The 21,956-nt window shown below is 39.9% G+C and overlaps 1 protein-coding gene across 4 annotated transcripts in view; it reads left to right on the plus strand.

Moving 5' to 3' along the window:
• The window catches only part of ANO4 (anoctamin 4), a 388,856-nt gene that overhangs the window by 299,394 nt on the left and 67,506 nt on the right, over nucleotides 1-21,956 (plus strand). For all 4 annotated transcript variants that reach the window (XM_037007143.2, XM_073213690.1, XM_073213691.1 and 1 more), the window contains 5 exons: nucleotides 6,141-6,196; nucleotides 8,471-8,592; nucleotides 11,806-11,940; nucleotides 12,999-13,095; nucleotides 17,247-17,307. In XM_037007143.2, coding sequence (XP_036863038.2) covers nucleotides 6,141-6,196; nucleotides 8,471-8,592; nucleotides 11,806-11,940; nucleotides 12,999-13,095; nucleotides 17,247-17,307 — 471 coding nt within the window. The remainder of the gene's footprint in view (nucleotides 1-6,140; nucleotides 6,197-8,470; nucleotides 8,593-11,805; nucleotides 11,941-12,998; nucleotides 13,096-17,246; nucleotides 17,308-21,956) is intronic.

Here is a 21,956-nt window from a genome sequence, read left to right on the forward strand (position 1 = left end):
GAGGAAGTAATTGCTGGAAACATCCCTAATCTGGGAAAGGAGATAGTCTTGCAAGCCATGGAGGTGCACAGATCTCCCAACACAAGGGACCCAAGGAAGACAACACCAAGTCATATAATAATTAGAATGGCAAAGATCAAGGATAAGGACAGACTATTAAAAGCAGCCAGAGAGAGAAATAAGATCACATACAAAGGAAAGCCCATCAGCCTATCATCAGACTTCTCAGCAGAAACTTTACAGGCCAGAAAGGAGTGGCATGATATATTTAATGAATGAAGAAAAAGGGCCTCGAACCAAGAATACTTTATGCGGCAAGATTATCATTTAAATTTGAAGGAGGGATTAAACAATTTCCAGATAAGCAAAAGCTGAGAGAATCTAACTCCCACAAACCATCTCTACAGTGTATTTTGAAGGGACTGCTATAATGGAAGTGGTCCAAAGGTTTAATAGCTGTCACCAGAGGTAATAAAACCACAGTAAAGAAAGTAGAATAGTTAATTACTAAGCAAATGCAAAATTAAATCAACTACACCAAAGCCACTCAAGGGATAGACAAAGGGTACAGAATATGATACCTAATACCTAAAGAATGGAGAAGGAAGAAAAAGGAGGGGAAAAATAGAACCTTTAGGTGGTGTTTGTGATAGCACACTGAGTTAAGTTAAACTCTTAGATAATAAGGAAGTTAACCTTGAATCTTTGGTAACCATGTATCTATAGCCTGAGATGGCAATAAGTACATACCTATCGATGATCACCCTAAATATAAATGGTCTGAATGCACCATCTGTATGCTGCCTATAAGAAACTCACTTTAAAACCAAAGACATACACAGACTAAAAGTGAAGGCATGAAAAAGAGATTGCATGCAACTAATAGGAAGAAAAGAAAAACGCAGGAGTTGCAGTACTTGTATCAGACAAAATAGACTTCAAAACAAAGAATGTCACAAGAGACAAAGAAGAAAATTACATAATGATAAAGAGGTCAATACAACAAGAAATTATAACCATTATAAATACCTGTGCACCCAACACAGGAGCACCTACATATGTGAAACAAATAACATAATTAAAAGGGGAAAAAGAATGCAATGCATTCATTCTAGGAGACCTCAACACTCCACTCACTCCAAAGGACAGATCAACCAGACAGAAAATAAGTAAGGAGACAGAGGCACTGAACGACACATTAGCACAGATGGACCTAACAGACATCTACAGAACTCTACACCCAAAAGCATCTTCTTCTCAAGTGCACATGGAATGTTTTCAAGAACTAGGCCACGAAAAGAGCCGCAGTAAATTCTAAAAGATTGAAATTGTACCAACCAGTTTCTCAGACAACAAAGGTATGAAACTAGAAATAAATTACGCAAAGAAAATGAAAAATCCCACAAAACAAACACATGAAGGCTTCACAACATGCTCCTAAATAACCAATCGATCAATGACCAAATAAAAACAGATCAAGCAATATATGGAGACAAATGACAACAATAATTCAACACCACAAAATCTGTGGGACACAGGAAAGGCTGTGCTAAGAAGAAAGTATACTGCAATACAGGCCTACCTCAGGAAAGAAGAACAATTCCATATGAACAGTCTAAATTCACAATTAATGAAACTAGAAAAAGAAGAACAAATAAGGCCCAAAGTCAGTAGAAGGAGGGACATAATAAAGATTAGAGCAGAAATAAATAAAATTGAGGAGAATAAAACAATAGAAACAATCAATGAAAACAAGACCTGGGTCTTTGAGAAAATTAACAAAATAGATAAACCCCTTGCCAGACTTCTCAAGAAAAAAAGAGAGTCTACGCACAAACAGAATCAGAAATGAGAAAGCAATAATCACTACAGATACCACAGAAATACAAAGTATTATGAGAGAATACTATGAAAAATTATATGCTAACAAACTGGATAACCTAGAAGAAACAGACAACTTTCTAGAAAAATACAACCTTCCAAGAATGACCCAGAAAGAAACAGAAAATATGAATATACCAATAACCAGCAATGAAATTGAATTGGTAATCAAAAAACTACCTAAGAACAAAACACCTGGACCACATGGCTTCACCGCTGAATTTTATCAAACATTTAGTGAAGACCTAATACCCATCCTCCCTAAAGTTTTCCAAAAAGTAGAAGAGGGAATACTTCCAAACTCATTCTATGAGGCCAGCTGCACTTTAATACCAAAAGTAGACAAAGATATCACAAAAAAAGAAAATTACAGACCAATATCCTGGATAAACATAGATGCAAAAATACTCAACAAAATATTAGCAAACCAAATTCAAAAATATATCAAAAAGATTATCCACCATGATCAAGTAGGATTTATTCCAGGGATGCAAGAATGGTACAATATTAGAAAATCCATCAACATCAGCCACTACATCAACAAACAGAAAGACAAAAACACATGATCATCTCCATAGATGCCAAAAAAACATTACACAAAATTTAACATCCATTCATGATAAAAACTTTCAACAAAATGGGTATAGAGGGCAAGTACCTCAACATAATAAAGGCCATAAATGACAAACCCACAGCCAACATCATACAGTGAGAACCTGAAAGCCTTTCCTTTAAGATCGGGAACAAGAAAGGATGCCCACTCTCTCCACTTTTATTCAACGTAGTTCTGGAGGTCCTCGCCACAGCAATCAGACAATACAAAGAAATAAAGGGCATCAAGATCGGCAAGGAAGAAGTTAAACTGTCCCTGTTTGCAGATGACATTATATTCTACATAAAAAACCCTAAAGTATGCACTCCAATACTACTAGATCTAATATCTCAATTCAGCAAAGTTGTAGGATACAACATTAATACACAGAAATCTGTTGCATTCCTACACACTAATGATGAACTAGCAGAAAGAGAAATCAAAAAAACAATTCCATTCACAATTGTATCAAAAAGAATAAAATACCTAGGAATAAATCTAACCAAGGAAGTGGAAGACCTATAATTTGAAAACTACAAGACACTCATGAGAGGAATTAAAGAAAATATCAATAAATGGAGACACATCCCGTGCTCCTGGATAGGAAGAAGAATTAATACTGTTAAAATGGCCATCCTGCCTAAGGCAATCTACAGATTCCATGCAATTCCTATCAAAATACCAACAGCATTCTTCAATGAACTAGAACAAATCGTTCTAAAATTCATATGGAACCACAAAAGACCCCGAATAGCCAAAGCAATCATGAGAAGGAAAAATAAAGCATGGGGAATTATGCTCCCCAACTTCAAGCCCTACTACAAAGCCACAGTAATCAAGACAATTTGGTACTGGCACAAGAACAGACCCATAGACCAATGGAACAGACTAGAGAGCCCTGATATAAACCCAACCATATATGGTCAATTAATGCATGATAAAAGAGCTATGGACATACAATGGGGAAATGACAGCCTCTTCAACAACTGGTATTGGCAAAACTGGACAACTACATGCAAGAGAATGAAACTCAATTATTGTTTAACCCCATACACAAAAGTAAACTCGAAATGGATCAAAGATATCTGAATGTAAGTCATGAAAACATAGAACTCTTAGACGACAACATAGGGAAAAATCTCCTCAACATAAACATGAGCAACTTCTTCCTGAATGCATCTCCTTGAGCAAGGGAAACAAAAGCAAAAATGAACACATGGGTCTACATTAAGCTTTTTAAAAGCTTCTGTACAGCAAAGGACACCATCAACAGAACAAAAAGGCATCCTACAGTATGGGAGAATATATTTCTAAATGACATATCTGACAAGGGGTTAGCATCCAAAATATATAAAGAACTTACATGTCTCAACACCCAAAAAGAAAATAACCTGATTAAAAAATGGATGGAGGATATGAAGAGACAATTCTCCAAAGAAGAAATTCAGATGGCCAACAGACACATGAAAAGATGCTCCACATCACCAATCATCAGGGAAATGCAAATTAAAACCACAATGAGATATCACGTCACACCAGTTAGGATGGCCAGCATCGAAAAGACTAACAACAACAAATGCTGGTGATGCTGTGGAGAAAGGAGAACCCTCCTACACTGCTTGTGGGAATGTAAACTAGTTCAACCATTGTGGAAAGCAATATGGAGATTCCTTAACAAACTAAAAATAGAATTACCATTTGACCCAGGAATTCCACTCCTAGGAATTTACCCTAAGAATGTAGGATTCCAGTTTCAAAAAGGCATATGCACCCCTATGTTTATTGCAGCACTATTTACAATAGCCAAGAAATGGAAGCAAACTAAGTGTCCATCAGGAGATGAATGGATAAAGAAGAGGTGATACATATACACAATGGAGTATTATTCAGACATAAAAAAGAAACAAATCTACTGTTTTCAACAACATGGATGGAGCTAGAGGGTTATTATGCTCAGTGAAATAAGCCAGGTGGAGAAAGACAAGTGCCAAATGATTTCCCTCATTTGTGGAGTATAACAATGAAGCAAAACTGAAGGAACAAAACAGCAGCAGATTCACAGACTCCAAGAAGGGACTAGTGGTTACCAAAGGGGAGGGTTGTTGGAGGGCAGGTGGGAAGGGAGAGAGAAGGGGACTGAGGGGTATTATGTTTAGTACATATGGTGTGAGGGGTCACAGGGAAGACAGTGTAGCACAGAGAAGGTAAATAGTGACTCTGTGGCATCTTACTGCACTGATGGACAGTGACTGCAATGGGGTATGGGTGGGGACTTGGTAATACGGGCAAATGTAGTAACCACATTGTTTTTTCATGTGAAACCTTCATAAGAGTGTGTATCAATAAGACCTGACTAAAAAAAATAATGAAAGCATAACTCATAAAATCAAAAAATGGGTTAGATTTGACTTAATCAAAGTTTAAAAATTATGGTTCTTTGAAATATATTTTTAAGAGAATGAAAGGAGAAGCCACATACCAGAAGGAAAAATTTTCAAAGCATATGTCTAAAGAAAGACCTCTAGAATATATAAAGAACACTCATAAGTCAATAGTGAGAAAATTTAATGGACTTAAGATTTGAACAGATATTTCACAAGAGAAGAAATACAGATGGTAAATAAGCACATAGGAAGATGGTCAACATTATTATTAATTAGGGAAGTGCAAATGAAAATCACAATGAGATGCCACTACATAGCTATTAGAATGGCTGAAATTACAGACTGACCATCACAAGTGTTGACAAGGTTGTGGAGAAACTTGAACTCACACAACTACTGATAGAAGTGTAACATTGTACAAGCATGTTAGAAAACAGTTTGGCAGTTTCTCTAAGTTAAGCATATTCCTACCATATGATCTAGCCATTCCACTTCAAGCTATTTGCCCAAAAGAAATGAAAGCACAGATATCCATACAGAGACTTGCACATGAATGCTCATGGCAGCATTACTGGCAACAGCTCAAGACTAGAAACAACCCGGTCATCTTCATCAGGGGAATAACCAAATATCTATTTGATGGAATACTACTCAACAATTAAGTGAAATGAGCTACAACATGGGGAAGCTCAAAATAATTATGCCAAGTGAAAGAATTCAGACAGAAGTAAATACTATATGATTCCATTTATATGAAACTATAAAACACAAGCTAATTGACAGTGACAGGAAGCAAACCAGTGTTTCCTGTGCAGGTGGCACAGGGAGAACTGGGAGGTTACAAAGTGTCATATGGTAGGAATATGTTTAACTTAGTAAAACTTCAGGGGTGGGGTATGTTAAGTATCTTGATTGTGCTGATGGTTTCATATGTCAAAACTTCTAGAAGTGTGTGTTTTAAATATGTGCTGTTTATTATATGTCAGTTATGCCTTGACAAGGCCTGTTTTACCTGTTTTAAAAAAATGACCCACATAGCCAATACGAGGCCTCCCCCATTGCATGTATAAGAAAATTGAGACCTGGGGACTCAGCCCTTGATTCCAATTTCCTAGCAGATAGTAAAACTTTCTTTCTGAACTATTGATGCCGCCAAGCGGGTTTGAATTACTTTTGAAAACTTCGACTGTTTTCTCTAAAAAGTACTACCCTTACACTATTCTTGAACATTGTGAGGATTCAAACTTGGCATTAATTCAAGTTGGACTTTCTCATTGTTTTAGGTCTGAATCGCTTGCTTACCAATGGCTCCTATGAAGCTGCATTTCCTCTGCATGAGGTATTGTCCTGGCTTTTCTCCTTCTCTGTCAATTTCTTGTTTGGAAATCAGCCTCTAGGGATAATCATTAATTGAATTTGTTGATATGACTTTTATACAGAATGAATTTTATTTGTTCAGTGGGTAATTAGGGAGGGCCTACTTGCACTGTAATGTCTCTCCCCAAGCATAGATTTCTTTCTTTCTTTTTATATAATTGCAAGACTACTTGAATCAAGAGTCACACAGCATTAATTCAGAGGAATGGCTGAGGGACTCCAAGTCATAAAATTAAAGAGGCATCAAAAATTTTCATGAGGCAGCAGACACAAGGGGAAAGTGTTCCTGAGATGTATAGTCCTGCAGTGAAGAAATTTATAGCTATTCTTAAACGAGTGTGAGGAAGCTATCTTGTAAAGTCTTTGGTAACCAAAGGGTGATAAATAGAAATGAATAGTAGTGTACCTACTCTTGCTCATTTAAGATGTAGGCATTTTTATATTCACCTATTTACTAGAGTCTTTGTCATACAAATGGACTTTTATCAATGTAACTGTGATGACCCTTACCTCTCTTGCCCTGTTAGAAGTTGGGTTATTTAACCCAGAGTTCTCTTTACACATGGGTTTCCAGGAACGTAAATCCCATGATTGATGAGAGATTATTGTCATTTTAATGTTTTGAGTCCCTACTAAGTACACATCACTGTATGACATAAAGAATAAACCTGTAGCTCTCATAGCCCATGCATTCTAGAACCTCACAGACTAGCCAGGGTCAGACTACTGTTAGAGGGATTTCCAGAGCAATCTCCTACTAAAACAATGTTAACAGTTTGCCAATAAACTTTGGAGGACAGTCGCAACCATCTGCCTATGGAAAATCTTCCCAAAACATCCTTTTCACTTGGCTTACAGTTTCCTCTTTTGATTTTAAACACCACAAGGGTATAAAGGATGACATAGAATTTTTTTAAAATCTTACTTGTTAAGAAACTGGAAGCTTTGGTCAGAGGCCCTGTTTATAGGCTGCCATGAAACACCTTTGGAATGGTCCTTCTAGCGTGACAGAAGCAAACATTTTGACACAAAGGTTTTCTAGAGCTCCACAGGTGATTCTGGACTCTAAAGACAGTTTCCCCCTCCAAAATGTCATGTGGCTTGCTGTGGTTATTAGCTGACAGTACCCCAAAGAGGATTTCCATGAGAAGCACATGCTCCCACTGCCAAGTCCTTGCCTGAGGTGAGGACAGGGTCTGAGCAACGGTAGTCGGGCAGAACTGTCTGTAGGTGAGTGGGCGGCCAGCCCGGGGGTGCCTGAGGGGATACAGCTCTGAAACCCACAGAGTAACTCAAGGCCAACTCCGGGGTTTTCGTACCTCGGTGAAGTCCTGCACTCTATGGGGAGAACCTCCAAATGAGTAGTGGTAGCAGTAAAAGTAACAGACTTTTACTCTAATTTGATGATATTATATCAACCTCATAACAACATTCAGAGGCAGGAGACCAGGACAGGCAGACACTGTGGCCTTTGTTTCATGTTAAACATTTAAATAGAGGTTTAGAGAAAGGTCAGCCCACCTTGTCACACAGTGAGCTGGGGGGTGAGCTGAGTCTACAGCCTGAGTTTCTTGTCTCTCAGCCCCTTTCACTTTCCACGAAGAAAGGACTTCTCAGGTTAATGCCAATAGTTAGCATTGCCAGTAACCAAACTCAGGAAAACCCGCACCTTTCTGGCTCTTGGTCTCCTTATTTATTCCATGAGGAGGTTAAATTAGATTTGAAGTATTGTAATTTTGAGTGACTTCCAGCTTTTACGTTCTAGGTTTTTCTTACAGAGAAAGCTGTCTGACAAAGGTACAGCTATGGCTGTTTACCAACTGCCTTGTCTCAATATCAGTGAGAAAGAGAGTTGATAAGTCTTGGGCATCACCTCCAGGCAAAACACTGTATTCATTCAAATCACAGAATAAACCTAACAAGGCAGACATTAGTTCCATTATAAACCAGGAATCCAAGGCTCAGAGAGTTTAAGGTCACCTAGGCAAAAAGTAGTGGAACTGAATTTGAACTCATTTCAAACCTGCGTGATTCTGGCAAGCACATGCTTTTTACTACAGCATCTTCACAAGATAATGTCGGAAATAACTAATCAAACTGCTTTCCCTTCAATCATGTGGATCCACCTGTCTTGTATCACCCCTATTGCTACTCCTGCCATGGGAGACTAATATTACTATCAGCTTTTCCTTATGGCTTTTGTATTAGCTCACCGACAGTGGTGTTTTTCTCCCAGGGAAGTTACAGAAGTAAAAACTCCATTAGAACCCATGGAGCGGTAAACCACCGACATCTGCTCTATGAGTGCTGGGCCTCCTGGGGTGTGTGGTATAAATACCAACCTTTGGATCTTGTAAGGTGAGTTTTTAACCAGCTGCAAATACAAGGCTTGCATGGCATGATTAGGGAAGCTCAGCTGAGACAAGAGAAAATGGGCTGAGGTACACAGCTCTCGTTCAAATCCGGGTTCATCCCAAGAAGACAACTTATCAGGGGACATCAGTCATTCTTGTTAAACTGGACCTTCCTCTGATGAAGGTGGTGTGGCCTCCAAAAAGGACAGGGCCTGTGAGATCAGTCAGGCCTCCCCCAGGACCCTATAAGGAACAGGTCATCCATGTGACTGTCATTGACAAATTATCAGTAGTATTTGTAGAGAGGCAACGCTACATGTATTAGCAACAAATGGAATCTTAGTTACTATTATGTAAGTAGGAAATCTGAGGTGCTGTTATTCTAATGAATTTCAGGCTTATTTTAATTTCCATTTCAAATGAGTAACCTTTAAAGATTGTTGTAATTCTGCAGGTCAAAAAAAGGATATCAGCTTTGAACCTATGATAACTGTGCAGAGAAAGTGTTTGCCTTTTTGAATTGTCTATGTGCCCAGCTTTCTACTACAGCAGCGTTATACTCTGACGCCTCATTATTTACTTAGAGACTGGTTATTAAGATTAGGTAGCAACAATCCACACTTCATGGATTCCTTTTAGACACAGTCGTATCTCATTTCCTAGACCAGCTGGATTCCTTTCACTTTTACCGGAGCCCTTAAAAAATGAGGCCAGAGGGAAATGAAATAATAAAACCACTCACTTTCCATTTTGGTTCCCTGGATAGTCATTCTTCCTGCCAGAGTTCTTGTTACCAAGTGTTTCCTCCTGTGGCCCAAGGACATTCATGAATTGTTCCCATTCTTTGTGGTGTTAACAAATGATCCAGATGATCTGGGTGAATGGAGAATATATTTTGAGATGAGATCATTTTCCTTTGAGCAGTCTAAATACATGATAAAATGGTGGTGGGGGGGGTGGAAATAAAAGCAAATTCCCTCCTTAGCCTCAGGCCCCGTATTACAAGGTTGCGCTGACTAAAAACTATCAAAAATTTATGCAGCCAGAACAAGGTTTTAAGGCTTTGAAGTTTGTCAGCGTGTGCTAATTAACTGACCATCGTGTTTCTAGTACGTTCCTAAGTACTAGCGGCAAAGACAAACAGGAGGCATGGTCTCTGGCTTTGAGAAACTCAGTCTCCAGGAAAACAGGCCCTGTGTACTTGAAACAACTAGAAAATACAACACTACGCACAGCGAGGTGCAGAATGTGACCCAGGCAGTCAGTTGCACAACTTAAAAAAATGAAAGAGAGAATGTAGCAGTGTACACTTTGGAAAGTTCTGGAAAGCTGAGCCCTGGAAAGGCAGTGGGATTTGTGTTGGCCACAGGGAAGTGAGAGGAAAAGCGCAAGCAAGATTTGGGTAGAATGAAGTTGTGGAGTATCTAGGGAGTCTCATCTTTTACGTAGTTCTTGGGCTATAGATTTTGCTCTTGTCTCTCTCTCTTGAATCTGGCCACACCCGACCATCCCGTCCACCATACCGCTTGGCGCCTGCCCTATGGCTCCTGGCCCCTACTTGGTCTCCTTTCCCCACTCTGGCCCCTTCCAATCCATTCTCTACCCCACAGACAGAGCAATCATTTTGCAATGTGATTCGTATCATGTCCCTTGATCGACCGAACTCTCTCATGATTTTCCATTTCTCTAAGGACAAGGATCCGGCATTGGCATGGTCTGCAAGCCCCACTGAGGCCCAGCCTCTATCTGCCTCACCTCTTACTGGTGTTCCAGCCACGGTGCCCTTATTTCACCTGGTCCCTCCTACCAAAGGGAACTTGTACTTACTGCTCTTCTGCCGGAAATGCTCTATCCTGTCCGCAGCCCCACCTAGTTAGCTTGCACTCAGCAGCACAATAATCCCCTCCTCTGAGAAGTCTTCCCTAATGAGGGTGGTCAAGTGACCTTGTTTTATATGCTTGTGGAATTGTTTTCCTACTGTTTTGTAGCCCTTTCCCAATTTTGTAATTACAAACTTATTTCTTTGACGTGCATCTGCTCTACCAGCCTGACAGCTCCACAAAACCAAGGACCCAGTTTATTTTGCCCCCCATTGTATTCTTAGCACCTAGCATGGTATTTACCACATAGAAGGTCTTTTTTACTTGTTGAATGAATGAAAGAATGTATCTGTGCATTTGAATGTATGTTCAAAGAGTCTTCTGGGAATAGAAGGGTCTCAGTGGAAAATAGGATAAATAAATAATCCCACGCTTTTAGGAGCCATTGGTCATTCTGAAAGGAATGTATCTGGGAGTAGCCAGTATTTGGGAATAGATGGTTAACAATATTTGTTTAGACTGAAAATGAACAGAATAATTAGAATGTTCTTATATTGAACTAAGAAACAATATTTGTTTAGAATGAAAATGAAAAGAATAATTAGAATATTCTTATATTAAACTAAGAAGCAACTTCTCAGTAATGAAATGTACCAGTTGAGAAACATAGAAAGCACAATTTGGGTTGTATTCTAATGCAAGTCAATCCCATCGTTAATGATATTTAAGAAATAAAGAAAAATCTAGGAATTCCCTGGACACTTCCAAACTTTGCAGGGCCCTAGACAGGCTAGTTAGTCTCAGAAAAATATTTATAGAAGTAGATGTTGAAGCCTGTGAAAAGTATTATGTAAGAGGGAAAGTTGTTCTCAGCAGCATCAATTCATCTCAGTAATTAGAATTCTTTTCTTTGTAATATCTTGTTATTCTAGTTGTAAAGCTACTAAATATTGAAATACTGAATGTGTGAAGTTTTTCACAACTTTGTTTCCTATTTGTAAAAGTATATATAATTATAATAGATAGATTACAAACAAGTACACACTCAGACATGGTGGAGTTGAGATGATGTATTGAAACCAGCTTTTCAATTTCCCCTCTTTCTGTATTAACAACAGTGCCATATCTTCCTGAACGGGCATGGTTTATTTTGTGTTCTCAGAAGAAGCTGTGTATAATCATGTCCTTCTCTGGAAGAGTTTGTTGTGTTTCTGATATACAGTAGTAGATGAAGAAATTTAAGCCAGGAACCTAGATTTGGTCAAATGTTCCATTCTCTCGGCTGACCTTACCTGCACATCCATCAGCAAGGCTACCACATAGTAAAATGACTGAGCAAAGTGTTACAATGTTTACCTCTAAACTTTCTAATTTGAAGACTGTTGTGTCTTAAACAGGAGGTACTTTGGAGAGAAGATTGGGTTGTACTTTGCCTGGCTGGGCTGGTACACGGGCATGCTCTTCCCAGCTGCCTTCATTGGACTGTTTGTCTTCTTGTACGGAGTCATTACTCTGGATCACTGCCGAGTCAGGTACGGGGAGCTCTGGGTGAGCTGCCTTTGCTTGTCTTGAGAAATGGGTGGTTGTACTTTGGGGATGTTCACAGACTGTGGGCCTGCTTACTTAGCCTTTCCTTTGAACTTCCTTTCCAATCATTCCTGGGGAAATTCAAGAGGCTCAGAGCACTAGCTCTCTCCACCCATTGCCCTCACTACTGTCATCTCTGGCTACCAAGGAAGCAGAGGTCACCCTTATGGATAGAAGCCACTGTACATCCACAGAACAAATCACTTTGGTGCAGTGGCTGAAAGTTGCTCTCTTTTTGATTTTTTCACCTGTTTTTCTTTCTGCTAATACTGCAAAATAGTCATTTAACAATCCCTTTTTATGAATTATGTGCTTTTACAAGGACCCCTTAAATCTCAGCCAGAAAGACATGTCACCCACTTGCTGGGGCCTTGAACACGATCCATTGTTGACGATTGTTATCTTGGCTGTCCTGCCAGAAGGTAGGTTCAGGCATTCATAGAGATCTTATTGCAAGGCTGGACAGTGATCTTAGATAATAAATGTGGTTGATTGATTCTTTCACCTACAAAAGTATTTCATTTTCTGGTGAAGTTGTTAATGAGATGTAGCTTTTTCCTAGAACAAATCCCTAGCATTTTTTATTTATTTCTCCAATATTAGTTTTAACATATCATTCAAATAGAGATGAGGCTGGGACTTTTAGGTATCTTGTTTTTCCCATGAAGCAGTATGAAATTGCTTCATATTTGTACAACGTTGTGAAAGACCTTTGCATAATTTGGGGTATAACAACTGATGTTTTCCTTCATATGTTTTCCTGAGTTTAACTTATTTATATGGTGAGCCAAGCAACAGCCTCATAAATAAGTAGGTTTATCAAATTACTTGAAATGTGCAGGCACTTGTTTACAATAATGAAAGATAAGGCTAAGACTGTTCTGAGGACGAAAATTTAATCTATTGGATCTTGTTCACTGGTTGAATATTCTAATGAAATTGGAGCAAAAATAAAATGCTCTTATGCTATCAAAAAGCAGTCCTTTTCTGTTCTCTTTTCCAGTAAAGAAGTCTGCCAAGCTACAGATATCATCATGTGTCCTGTGTGTGATAAATACTGTCCATTCATGAGGTTGTCAGACAGCTGTGTTTACGCCAAGGTAATTTCAAATGTCAGCATTTTAGGTAGACTGAGTTTCACATACCCTTTCCTGAAAAACATAGGGTAACTATATTCTCTCTGTCATTTCTGGGTCTTTGATTCTCAATTTTATGTGGTAGGAGAGACTTACTTTAATCATTCAGTATTCTGATTTAAATATATATTTACCATATATTTATTTTAAATGTGACAGCTCTAATTATCATCACAAGAAGCTGCAATATGCATTACACAAAGAGCACAGTTATTTAAGTCAAACTGAAGTTCAAATCTTGACTGCTCTTTACCACCTGTCAGTCCAGGAACAAGTTATTTAACCTCTCTGAGCCTCAGTTTTTATATTTGTAAAGTGGAGAACAAGATGCTTGTTTCACACAATTTTCAGAAGAAATGAGATTAAGATGTACACTGAGCCTTGGCAAATGGTAAGGTCTTAGGAAATGAGAGATGCCAGCATTTTCCTCCTCTTCGTCATCAGATTCAGGGCGTGTTCAGCTACTTACCTCCTTGACCTTGCACATATTCATCAAATTCCTATAGTTTTTTTTACTTGGAGGCAGTGTCACTAATACAAAGCAATGGGCTGATGGAGACTTTTCAAGACCCACTGCCTATCCCCGTGCCCAGAATCTGGATATAAAAGGGGTTGGCAGATCGTATTGAACCTCTGCAATCACAGCTTGGATCTGTCTAATTACACCGTTGGCCCTTCAGAGTTATGTTCAATTTAAATGAGAAAACATTTGATAGGCACCCAGCAGCCCACCCATCCATCAGGTCTTTAGCGCTGCAGGTGGCCAGTCTGTGTGGGCAGAGCCCAAACCTCAGCAGCCAGCTGTGATTTTAGAAAGATTTGGGCTCTTAGTATGTGCCGCAAGGGACCAAAAAAGCACAAAGTACTATTCCTGCCTTTGGAGAACATACAGATAGACCTGACTGGATGAGGATGAATTTAACAGAGTGAGTTTAGGAAATATAGATTTGGGCTCGACCAAAAGAGTTTGGTCAGTAATATAATTTCATTTAAAGATCTTAAATTGAGTCTAACTGACACAGGTGTCGAAATCCTGCTTTTTGGGAATCCTAGAAGCCCAGTTTTGTTGTCGGTGTTTTGGGACATTTGTTCCTTTGTTTTTAATGTGGACAGATAATACTGTGAGTGAAGCTCTCTCTTTAGGAAATCCATGGTAATTCCTTAAAAGGATCATCATGACTAGAATGCTCATATTTTATAGGGGAATCTTTGGGGAGTCATATCCTACTGAACGTAAGATCTGGAGCAATGATCATTACAAGAATAATTAGGCTATAGCTATAAAAATAGCTAGGTAACCTACATTTATCATTTCTAATTCTCACAGCAACTTCAAGGTAGATATTATTATTCCCATTTTACTCAAGAGACTCAGATAAAAACTGTACACCCAAGGTCACATAGCAGCAGTAAGTAGCGGGTCCTTAGTGGATCTGACTGTGGGATGTGCCTGTCATATTGGGCTACAAGCTGTTTCACTTGTGGATGTTAGATTTGGTCATGCTAGAAACATAGTAAAATGAAGGCTAAGTAGCCTCAGAAGGAAAGAATTGAAGTGATACAGAATTTCCTTTAGAAGTGTTTATTCGAAATACCAAACTGATTTTCATGGGACCAAAGATACACAGACATATTAGATCAAATTGGAGCCTGGATGCTACCCAATCAGTGGCTTTTCCACCGATCAAGAATGCTTCATCTGCAACCCTGGCATCTGCATGGGTGAGAAACCCAGCTCATACCGGCTTAAGCAGAATGGGACTTACTGGCTGATTTTGCTGGAAGAGGTACTGGAATAGCTCACACTATCTGAGAACTCAGGCTCAAAACCTAGAATTGGTCTTGCAGGCCCCCAGATGTCACTCTCTGGCCACCTGTCTAATGACCATTCTGCAGGCCAGTTCTCGTCACACGATGACAACGTGGCTGCTGACTGCTGTGACTCCAGGCTTACGTCTTCCTCCTTCACCTCCTTAGCACATTGTTGTGCTTCTTTTAAAGTCTTGGTCTGCAATTATGAAATGTCTGCTTCAGAACATGCATGTTGCCTAGTTTGGAACTTTTTGGAGGCAGCTGTCTTCCCCAGATATTTCATTATTTTGGCCTACGGGTGCTTGTCCCCTGGAGGTGTCAACCACTTTGGGTAAGGTTCAGAGGCCAGGCCCTCAGCTGTCAGTCCTTGTGAGTTTATTGAGAGGAAAGGATGGTGCGTCCCAGCACCACTGTGTGCCACTTTTCCTGAAGACTCTTTGGGTCAGAGTTTCATCTTTAAGGCTGCTTATAACAAAGCAGAACTGGGAGGAGACACTGTCCCTTGAGTGTAATCTACCAGCCCTGGAGTTTGAGAGGAAATGAGTTGAGGAGAGAATGCCCAAAGGCAGCTGGCCAGACAGCTCCTCGGCCCGGCCCGCCAGAGCTCTGAGCATCCCTGCTAGTAGCCAAGGACCAGCACCTGTAGTGTGGCGGTGGCAGCTGATTCCTGGGGGAGGGGATACTGGCTGCCCGGTAGGCAGGAGTACAGTAAGTGTCTCTCTAAGCTGTGTTTTCACTGTGTTTGGGATCTGCCGTTTAACTCCCTGCATATTCCACCAGAACCTGCCAACCGACTGACCTCCCTCTCCCTCTCCCTCTCTCTTTCTCAGTCTCTCTGTCTCTCTCTCATGTACACAAACTCACGCGCACCAGTTCAAAGCAACCTTCCATCTCCCCTGGGGCTTCTCAAGGTCTTTGTGTTTTGTTCGATCCCAAAATCTACTGTCTTGCTTCTCCAGGGTGGATTTTGGCAGAGCTTACCTCCTCGGTGGGAACCAGAAGTCCCTTTAACTCCTTCCTTCTGATTCACATATTCCCAAGCAACCGCAGCAGAAAAATGTTTCTCTCCAAATGTTTGTGTATGAGTCCCAGGGAGAGACTCTGGTCGGTCCTGGGAGCCCTGTGTCCCCTAGTGACAAGCACCAGAGAGATCTGGTACTGGGGAAGGGATCAGGGAGATGGGGTGATCTGGGCAGCCAGAGCAGTGACAACCACGATCTCTTCCAGAACCTACACTGACGGTGCTGGCTTCAACCTCCACCGACTCCCAGTAAATATCCTTCTAGCACAGACCAACCACCCGCCTCTGGGACACTCAAGCTGGATTTAATGCTCAGGGCCCAGTATACAACTCAGCATTCCCTCTGGCACCTGTAATAAATCGGCTTTAGACTTCTGTCTGCCAGTTGGTATTTGAATCCCACCCAAAGAAAGAGAAGGCATAAACTTTGGGGAAATTTTGAAATACTTTACATTCTGATATCACAGTTAAAGACCTGTTTTTACGTGGCACATTCTCCAAGGGACTGTAAAGTATACTTTACAGAGAGTTATAAAGTGCCAAAAAATAAAAAGGCTATGCTTTATGAATGTATCAGTAATCATCTGAATTTGGTATGACGCTCGTTGATTTATCCCAGAGGCAGATAAGCTTGCCAGTTTCATAGCAAGAAAAGATATTTTTGCTTCCTACTGTGGCATTTGTAATAGAATATATTATTCTAGCAATAAAGTATTTGCTACCTGTCTTTGTGTTACATGTAATAGGTGAATATAGTGATTATCTGAGGCTTTAATAGAGGTGGAAGTGGATTTTGTTAACAGTTTTCTTTTTCTTCTTTATAATGCTGAAATCAGAAGGCAGCCCAGAAAACATTTGCTTAAAACTAACCAAACAAAATAATCATGTTTTCAAAGTGAATAAATGAGGCATGGGAAATCAGAAACCTTTAAATCTGTAACAGTAATATCTTCCTGGTCTTAAACATAAATATATCAATATACATATTTGCACATAGTTTTTATAGTGCACAAAAGGAAATTAGTAGCACTACTGGGGCTTCTGATAGACATTCAACTGAATGATACCACATAAAGGGAACAAAGTCTCTCTCTTCCATATCCAAACTACTTCACAGTTACAGGAACCTCCCTCTTGATTATGATACAAAAGAAATATTTCCCAAAGAACTGCAAAATTCATTGTATCATCACAGCCATTTTTTTATAGAACTTGAAAAAAAATGTGAATTGGAATATATTATATGAGCATTTAGCGTAACTATGATTCATACTGTTCCCAGGTAACCCACCTCTTTGACAACGGAGCCACTGTCTTCTTTGCTGTTTTCATGGCAGTCTGGGGTAAGTGTTCTACACCCATATAACCTGGGACCCTGTCATATGCTCTATGATATGTTCCTTCAGAAATCTGAGCTTGTCAGATGGGAAAGGAAGACGCTTGAGTAGATTCAGTTGGCTGTTTTATTAAACACAAGCTGATAAATAATTCATGTGGTTTATTTAAAAAGTGATATTGCAGAGTATAAATATTCTCTTCTCTTAAAGCTTCAGCAATTTCATCAGCCTTCCATTATTAGAGTAAAATTTACCTTCTGTTGGAGACAAAAGTAAAACTTATGTTATGTCAAAAGGTCTGGTAAGACCTGAATACTCATCTCAGTATGTATAGGATTTTCTGTTGTGAATGGAACCATTTTTCCAGCTGTAAGTACCCCCTCTGGCTTTCTTCCTGTTCTGGTCAAAATGACACTATAAACAAGAGCTGCTCACAAGGCTGACTGGACGCCTTCTGTATCAGCTCCAGCCAGCAGCTCCATAAAAACAAGGTGTGGTGGAACACTCGCTTAAAGAATTACTTAACTCAAAGCAGTTACTTAACCCACTTGTTTGTTAAGTGGGTTTAATAGTGTCTTCCTAGTAAAATAATTATAAAGCTTTAGTAGCATAGAAAAGAGTCTGGACAAATTTATAATAAACAATTCATGGTGGTTACCTTTGGAGGAGAGAAACCGTGGAAAGGTAAGTGAATAGTAATGAGACAAACTTTTTACACTATGTAGTTTCAGTTTGCTTTGAATTTTCTACAGTGATTATGCATTTCTTCTAGAACTTAAAATGCCAGGGTCGGAATTCTTCTGTTCTAAAACTCTACTAACTCAAGGCTTAGGTTCATGTGTTCCTTATGTTTGGAATGCATGTCAGACTCTTCCCCATCTTTCAGGGTCCAGCTGAATTGTCATCTTCTCCAGCCAGGAAATGTTTCCCTCCTTTGAATTTCATAACAATTGGTTTATGTCATTCTGTGGGCATTTATAATGATGTGCATACACAACTGATCTCCCCTAATAGGGTCACGATCTTTGAGGACCATTACGGTCACTGGAGACTTCATGCATTTCTTTTGAAGACAGAGAGATGCATATTTGTTGGCTGGATAAATAGGTTAAAGAAGGGAAAGAGAAGGAAATTATCAAAAGGATTTATTTTCGTATGAGATAATGAATGTGTTTTCATGGTCTCTTTAACAAGTGGAAATATAAAACCTTATTCTCTTGAGAAGCCTTGTTCTAGATACACTGTGTCTTCCCTACCTAGAGATCTACAAAGGAAAATCACCCTGCCCGCCACCACTCTGTTGAAGAGCGATATATTGACCCTGTTTATTACAGCCCCTCTCAGCCAGTGGGCATTTGACCCCAAATCACTCAAACCGTAGGTTGGTACATCCCCTGGGAGGAAACCTGAGGTCTTGCCCAAAGAGCCACTGGCAGGACCACCCAGTCTTGTTCTCAAGAATGTGGATTGGGAAATAAGAAGAAAAACAGGGAGGTAGCAACCAGAATTGACACATAAAGATGCGGAGGACAGGCGAGAGGGTGGGAGAAAGGGATTGAGACTGACCGTCAGGTAGAAGAAGGGATCAGGAGGAATTATGAGCAAGCTGAAGCTAGGAGAAATCTTAGCCCAGAAATAAGCAAAAACAAAAAAAAACGAATGGAAAAGATATAGAATAGACAGTCTGGAAGCCAACTGGGAGAAAATGCAAGATAATCCCCCAAAGAGAAGCAGAGGGAAAGTGTAGGCATGTCATGTTATTAGTGGAGTTTGTGTGAAGACTCAGGGTCTCCTGCAGCTGAAGTCTCTCAAGCTCCTGGCTTCCACTGCCTGTCTGAATAAGCCAGTCTTTTAATTTCTGTGGGATTCCTGCCTCCTTTGGCAGAACTTGCAAAAAGCCCCCACTATTTGTGTTGCCTATTAGTCCATCTCTGTCCTTTGCAAACAAAGGAAGCTAATCATAACAGGGTTTTAGTTATGGGACTGGGCTCTCCGATCAAGAATGTGTATTTGGCTTTTCTAGAACATACTAGTATTGATAACCATGATCAGAAAGTATATTAAGTCATCTAGTGCTTAAGTTTTGCTATGGTTACAAATGAAACAACTTGAGAAATTATAATTATTTATTAAACCATTGTCTCCCAGACTTTTTCAAGTCATGGCACACTTGTATAATTATAATATTTGCACAACATACTGATGTACCTGAAGGAAGCTGCTCATGGCCAGGGTAATACTGCTCTAAGCACCACGGTCCTAGCCACACCATGGGCTTAATGGATTACCTCTTGCTGACCTACAGTTCTTTCCTTGGGAAGCTCTGCTGTGTGCTACTGGTCTGCCATGTAATGAGTCAATGCTTCTATTTAGGAGTAGAATTCTGGAAGAATTAATACACAAAGCTCATTACCCATTTCAGTATTTCACCAATTTTAGATACACTTGCACTGAATTTATGTTTTCTTCTCCCACAGTTTATCCTCTGAGATTGCATAGAAGTAAAGTTCTGGTATAATGAGGTTTGTCTATAAGGCAAAGGTGGGCATCTCCCCTACTAGCCCTCAGTACCACTATCGTAAAGGGGATTGCATCCCTTCTTGGTAAATTGGAATGACATATGCTGGGGATAGCAGGTTTTATTTTATCCCTGCCGACCTCAGCTGATTGACAGTGGCTGCCTAGAACATGGAGCTGGGAAGCTTCTGAGTTGCAAGGCGATGGATTAGAGATCTGATAGTCCTCGGTCCTAAGAGGGTACTCAGTAGAGTCTGACAAATGTTTTGTAATAACCTCTGGCACACGGGAACACTTTAGGGCTACCCCAGGCAAAACAAGCCTGAGATAATTCATCCTCTGAATTGCTTTGCTTTAGCCGACAACTTATTGCTTAAATCTTGTATTGTTCCCTGAAATGTGCTAGTTTGAGAAAAAAGAATGATTTATCCTAGGTGTTTCTTTGTAGACAGAGCTATGCCTTTTGCAGAGATCCAGAACGGCCAACAGTAACAGTTATGATGATAGCACACCCTTACTGAGAGCTTACTATGTGCTAGACACTGTCCTAAACATTGTAGAGCATCATCTCAGTTAATCTTTATAACAACCTGTGAGGAAGGAACTATTATGCTTATGTGACAGATGAAGGACTGAGGCAGTAGCTAGAAAGTGGCAGAGCCGAGGGTTAAAGTGGGCCGTGTTAGCTCCTCTCTACTGCCAGGATCACAAACTCTTTGTAAGCCCGTTTGCTTCTGCTTCAGGACTGAACTTTAAGGTAAAGGAGCGTTACACTCGTCCTGAGCCCCATGATACTGTTTTGTGATGGTGATGTTTTAGAAAATGGAGCTCACTTTAGTAGTCTCAGGATCATCTTTGTGATTGACAAGTGACAACATTTAAGAAAACAAATGCACTTTATTTTCAGGAAATTGCCAGATACACAATGCTGAGAACAGATGTAAGTGGCTTACCAGACCTCCGAAGGGCCCGGATTGATGTGTGTTTGCTGCCTTTTGCTTTCTGTGCTCACCAGAGAAACAAGCCAGCTCCGTTTGGAATCGGTCTGCAGCGGTGGGGGAGGCCCTTTGTGTGGGTTAGAAAGCTTGGCAGGACTCCCCTTGGTTCACGTGCACGTGTGTGTGGCAGCGGGGCCCCCCGGGGACCCTGCAGGCAAACTGTGAGCCTGGGGCTCTGGGCCTGAACCGCAGTGTAGCTCTTTCCTCAGTGTTCAGTTTTGTTCAGAAAGATTCAAGAGACAGAACAGTTATGGCTTAAATTTAGCTTCTTTACCTTAGGGGAAAAAAAATGAGTTATCAGGGAGCTAGATGTTGGCAGAGACTTGTCAGGAAATAGATGATCTCCCTCTGTTCTTCATTTGTTTTTTTTTTTCTCCTTCTTCCTCGTTTTGTTGTTTTTTCTTTTCACTTTTAGGTTGCTAAAAATTAAATTATCTCTAGTAAACAAACAAATTAAGGTCCTCAATACACTACAATCAAAATAGCAAGATCATGGTTATTTTAATGAAAACTCAAAGATTCTGTATATCGTCCCATCAGCAATCTGTGAATGAAGTTTGTCTCACTTTTTAAAAAATAAATGTTACAATAATTGGCTTTTATTTCTAGATATTTATACAAGGCAGAAGTTTATCTGCTATGATCTTATCTATATGTCCAACAAAAAATGTTGATGGCATATTCAAACAAAGGAACATGTACATCTACTAAATTCCTCCTAGGTGTACAGGCACAGTTCACTTATGATGCCTCATCAATTTGTCATAACCTACCAGAAAGATGTTACTATCCTCATCTTACAGATGAGCATATTGAGGCTCAGAGAGGTTATGCAACTTGCCCAAGGTTGTCCAGCAGCTGCTAAGAGGTAGAGTCGGGATTGTAAACCAGATCTGGTCTGCCTAACTGCAGAAACATTCCAAAGTGTGAAAAACCAGATCATGCACATTCTGTAGGATACATTGATTAAGATTTCACAGCTGAGCAGACAGTACATTCTGTTACTTGTCAATGGGTATACAAAAATGAGTAAGATGTGATCTTTTTTCCCAAAAATCTCATAGTATATTGAGCAAGAGTTGGTAATTATAACATAGGGTGATAAGTCCAATTTATAATGGGGCAATGAGGGTCCATGCC

This window comes from Manis javanica, chromosome 10, assembly GCF_040802235.1.
Source record: "Manis javanica isolate MJ-LG chromosome 10, MJ_LKY, whole genome shotgun sequence".
Taxonomy (NCBI): domain Eukaryota; kingdom Metazoa; phylum Chordata; class Mammalia; order Pholidota; family Manidae; genus Manis; species Manis javanica.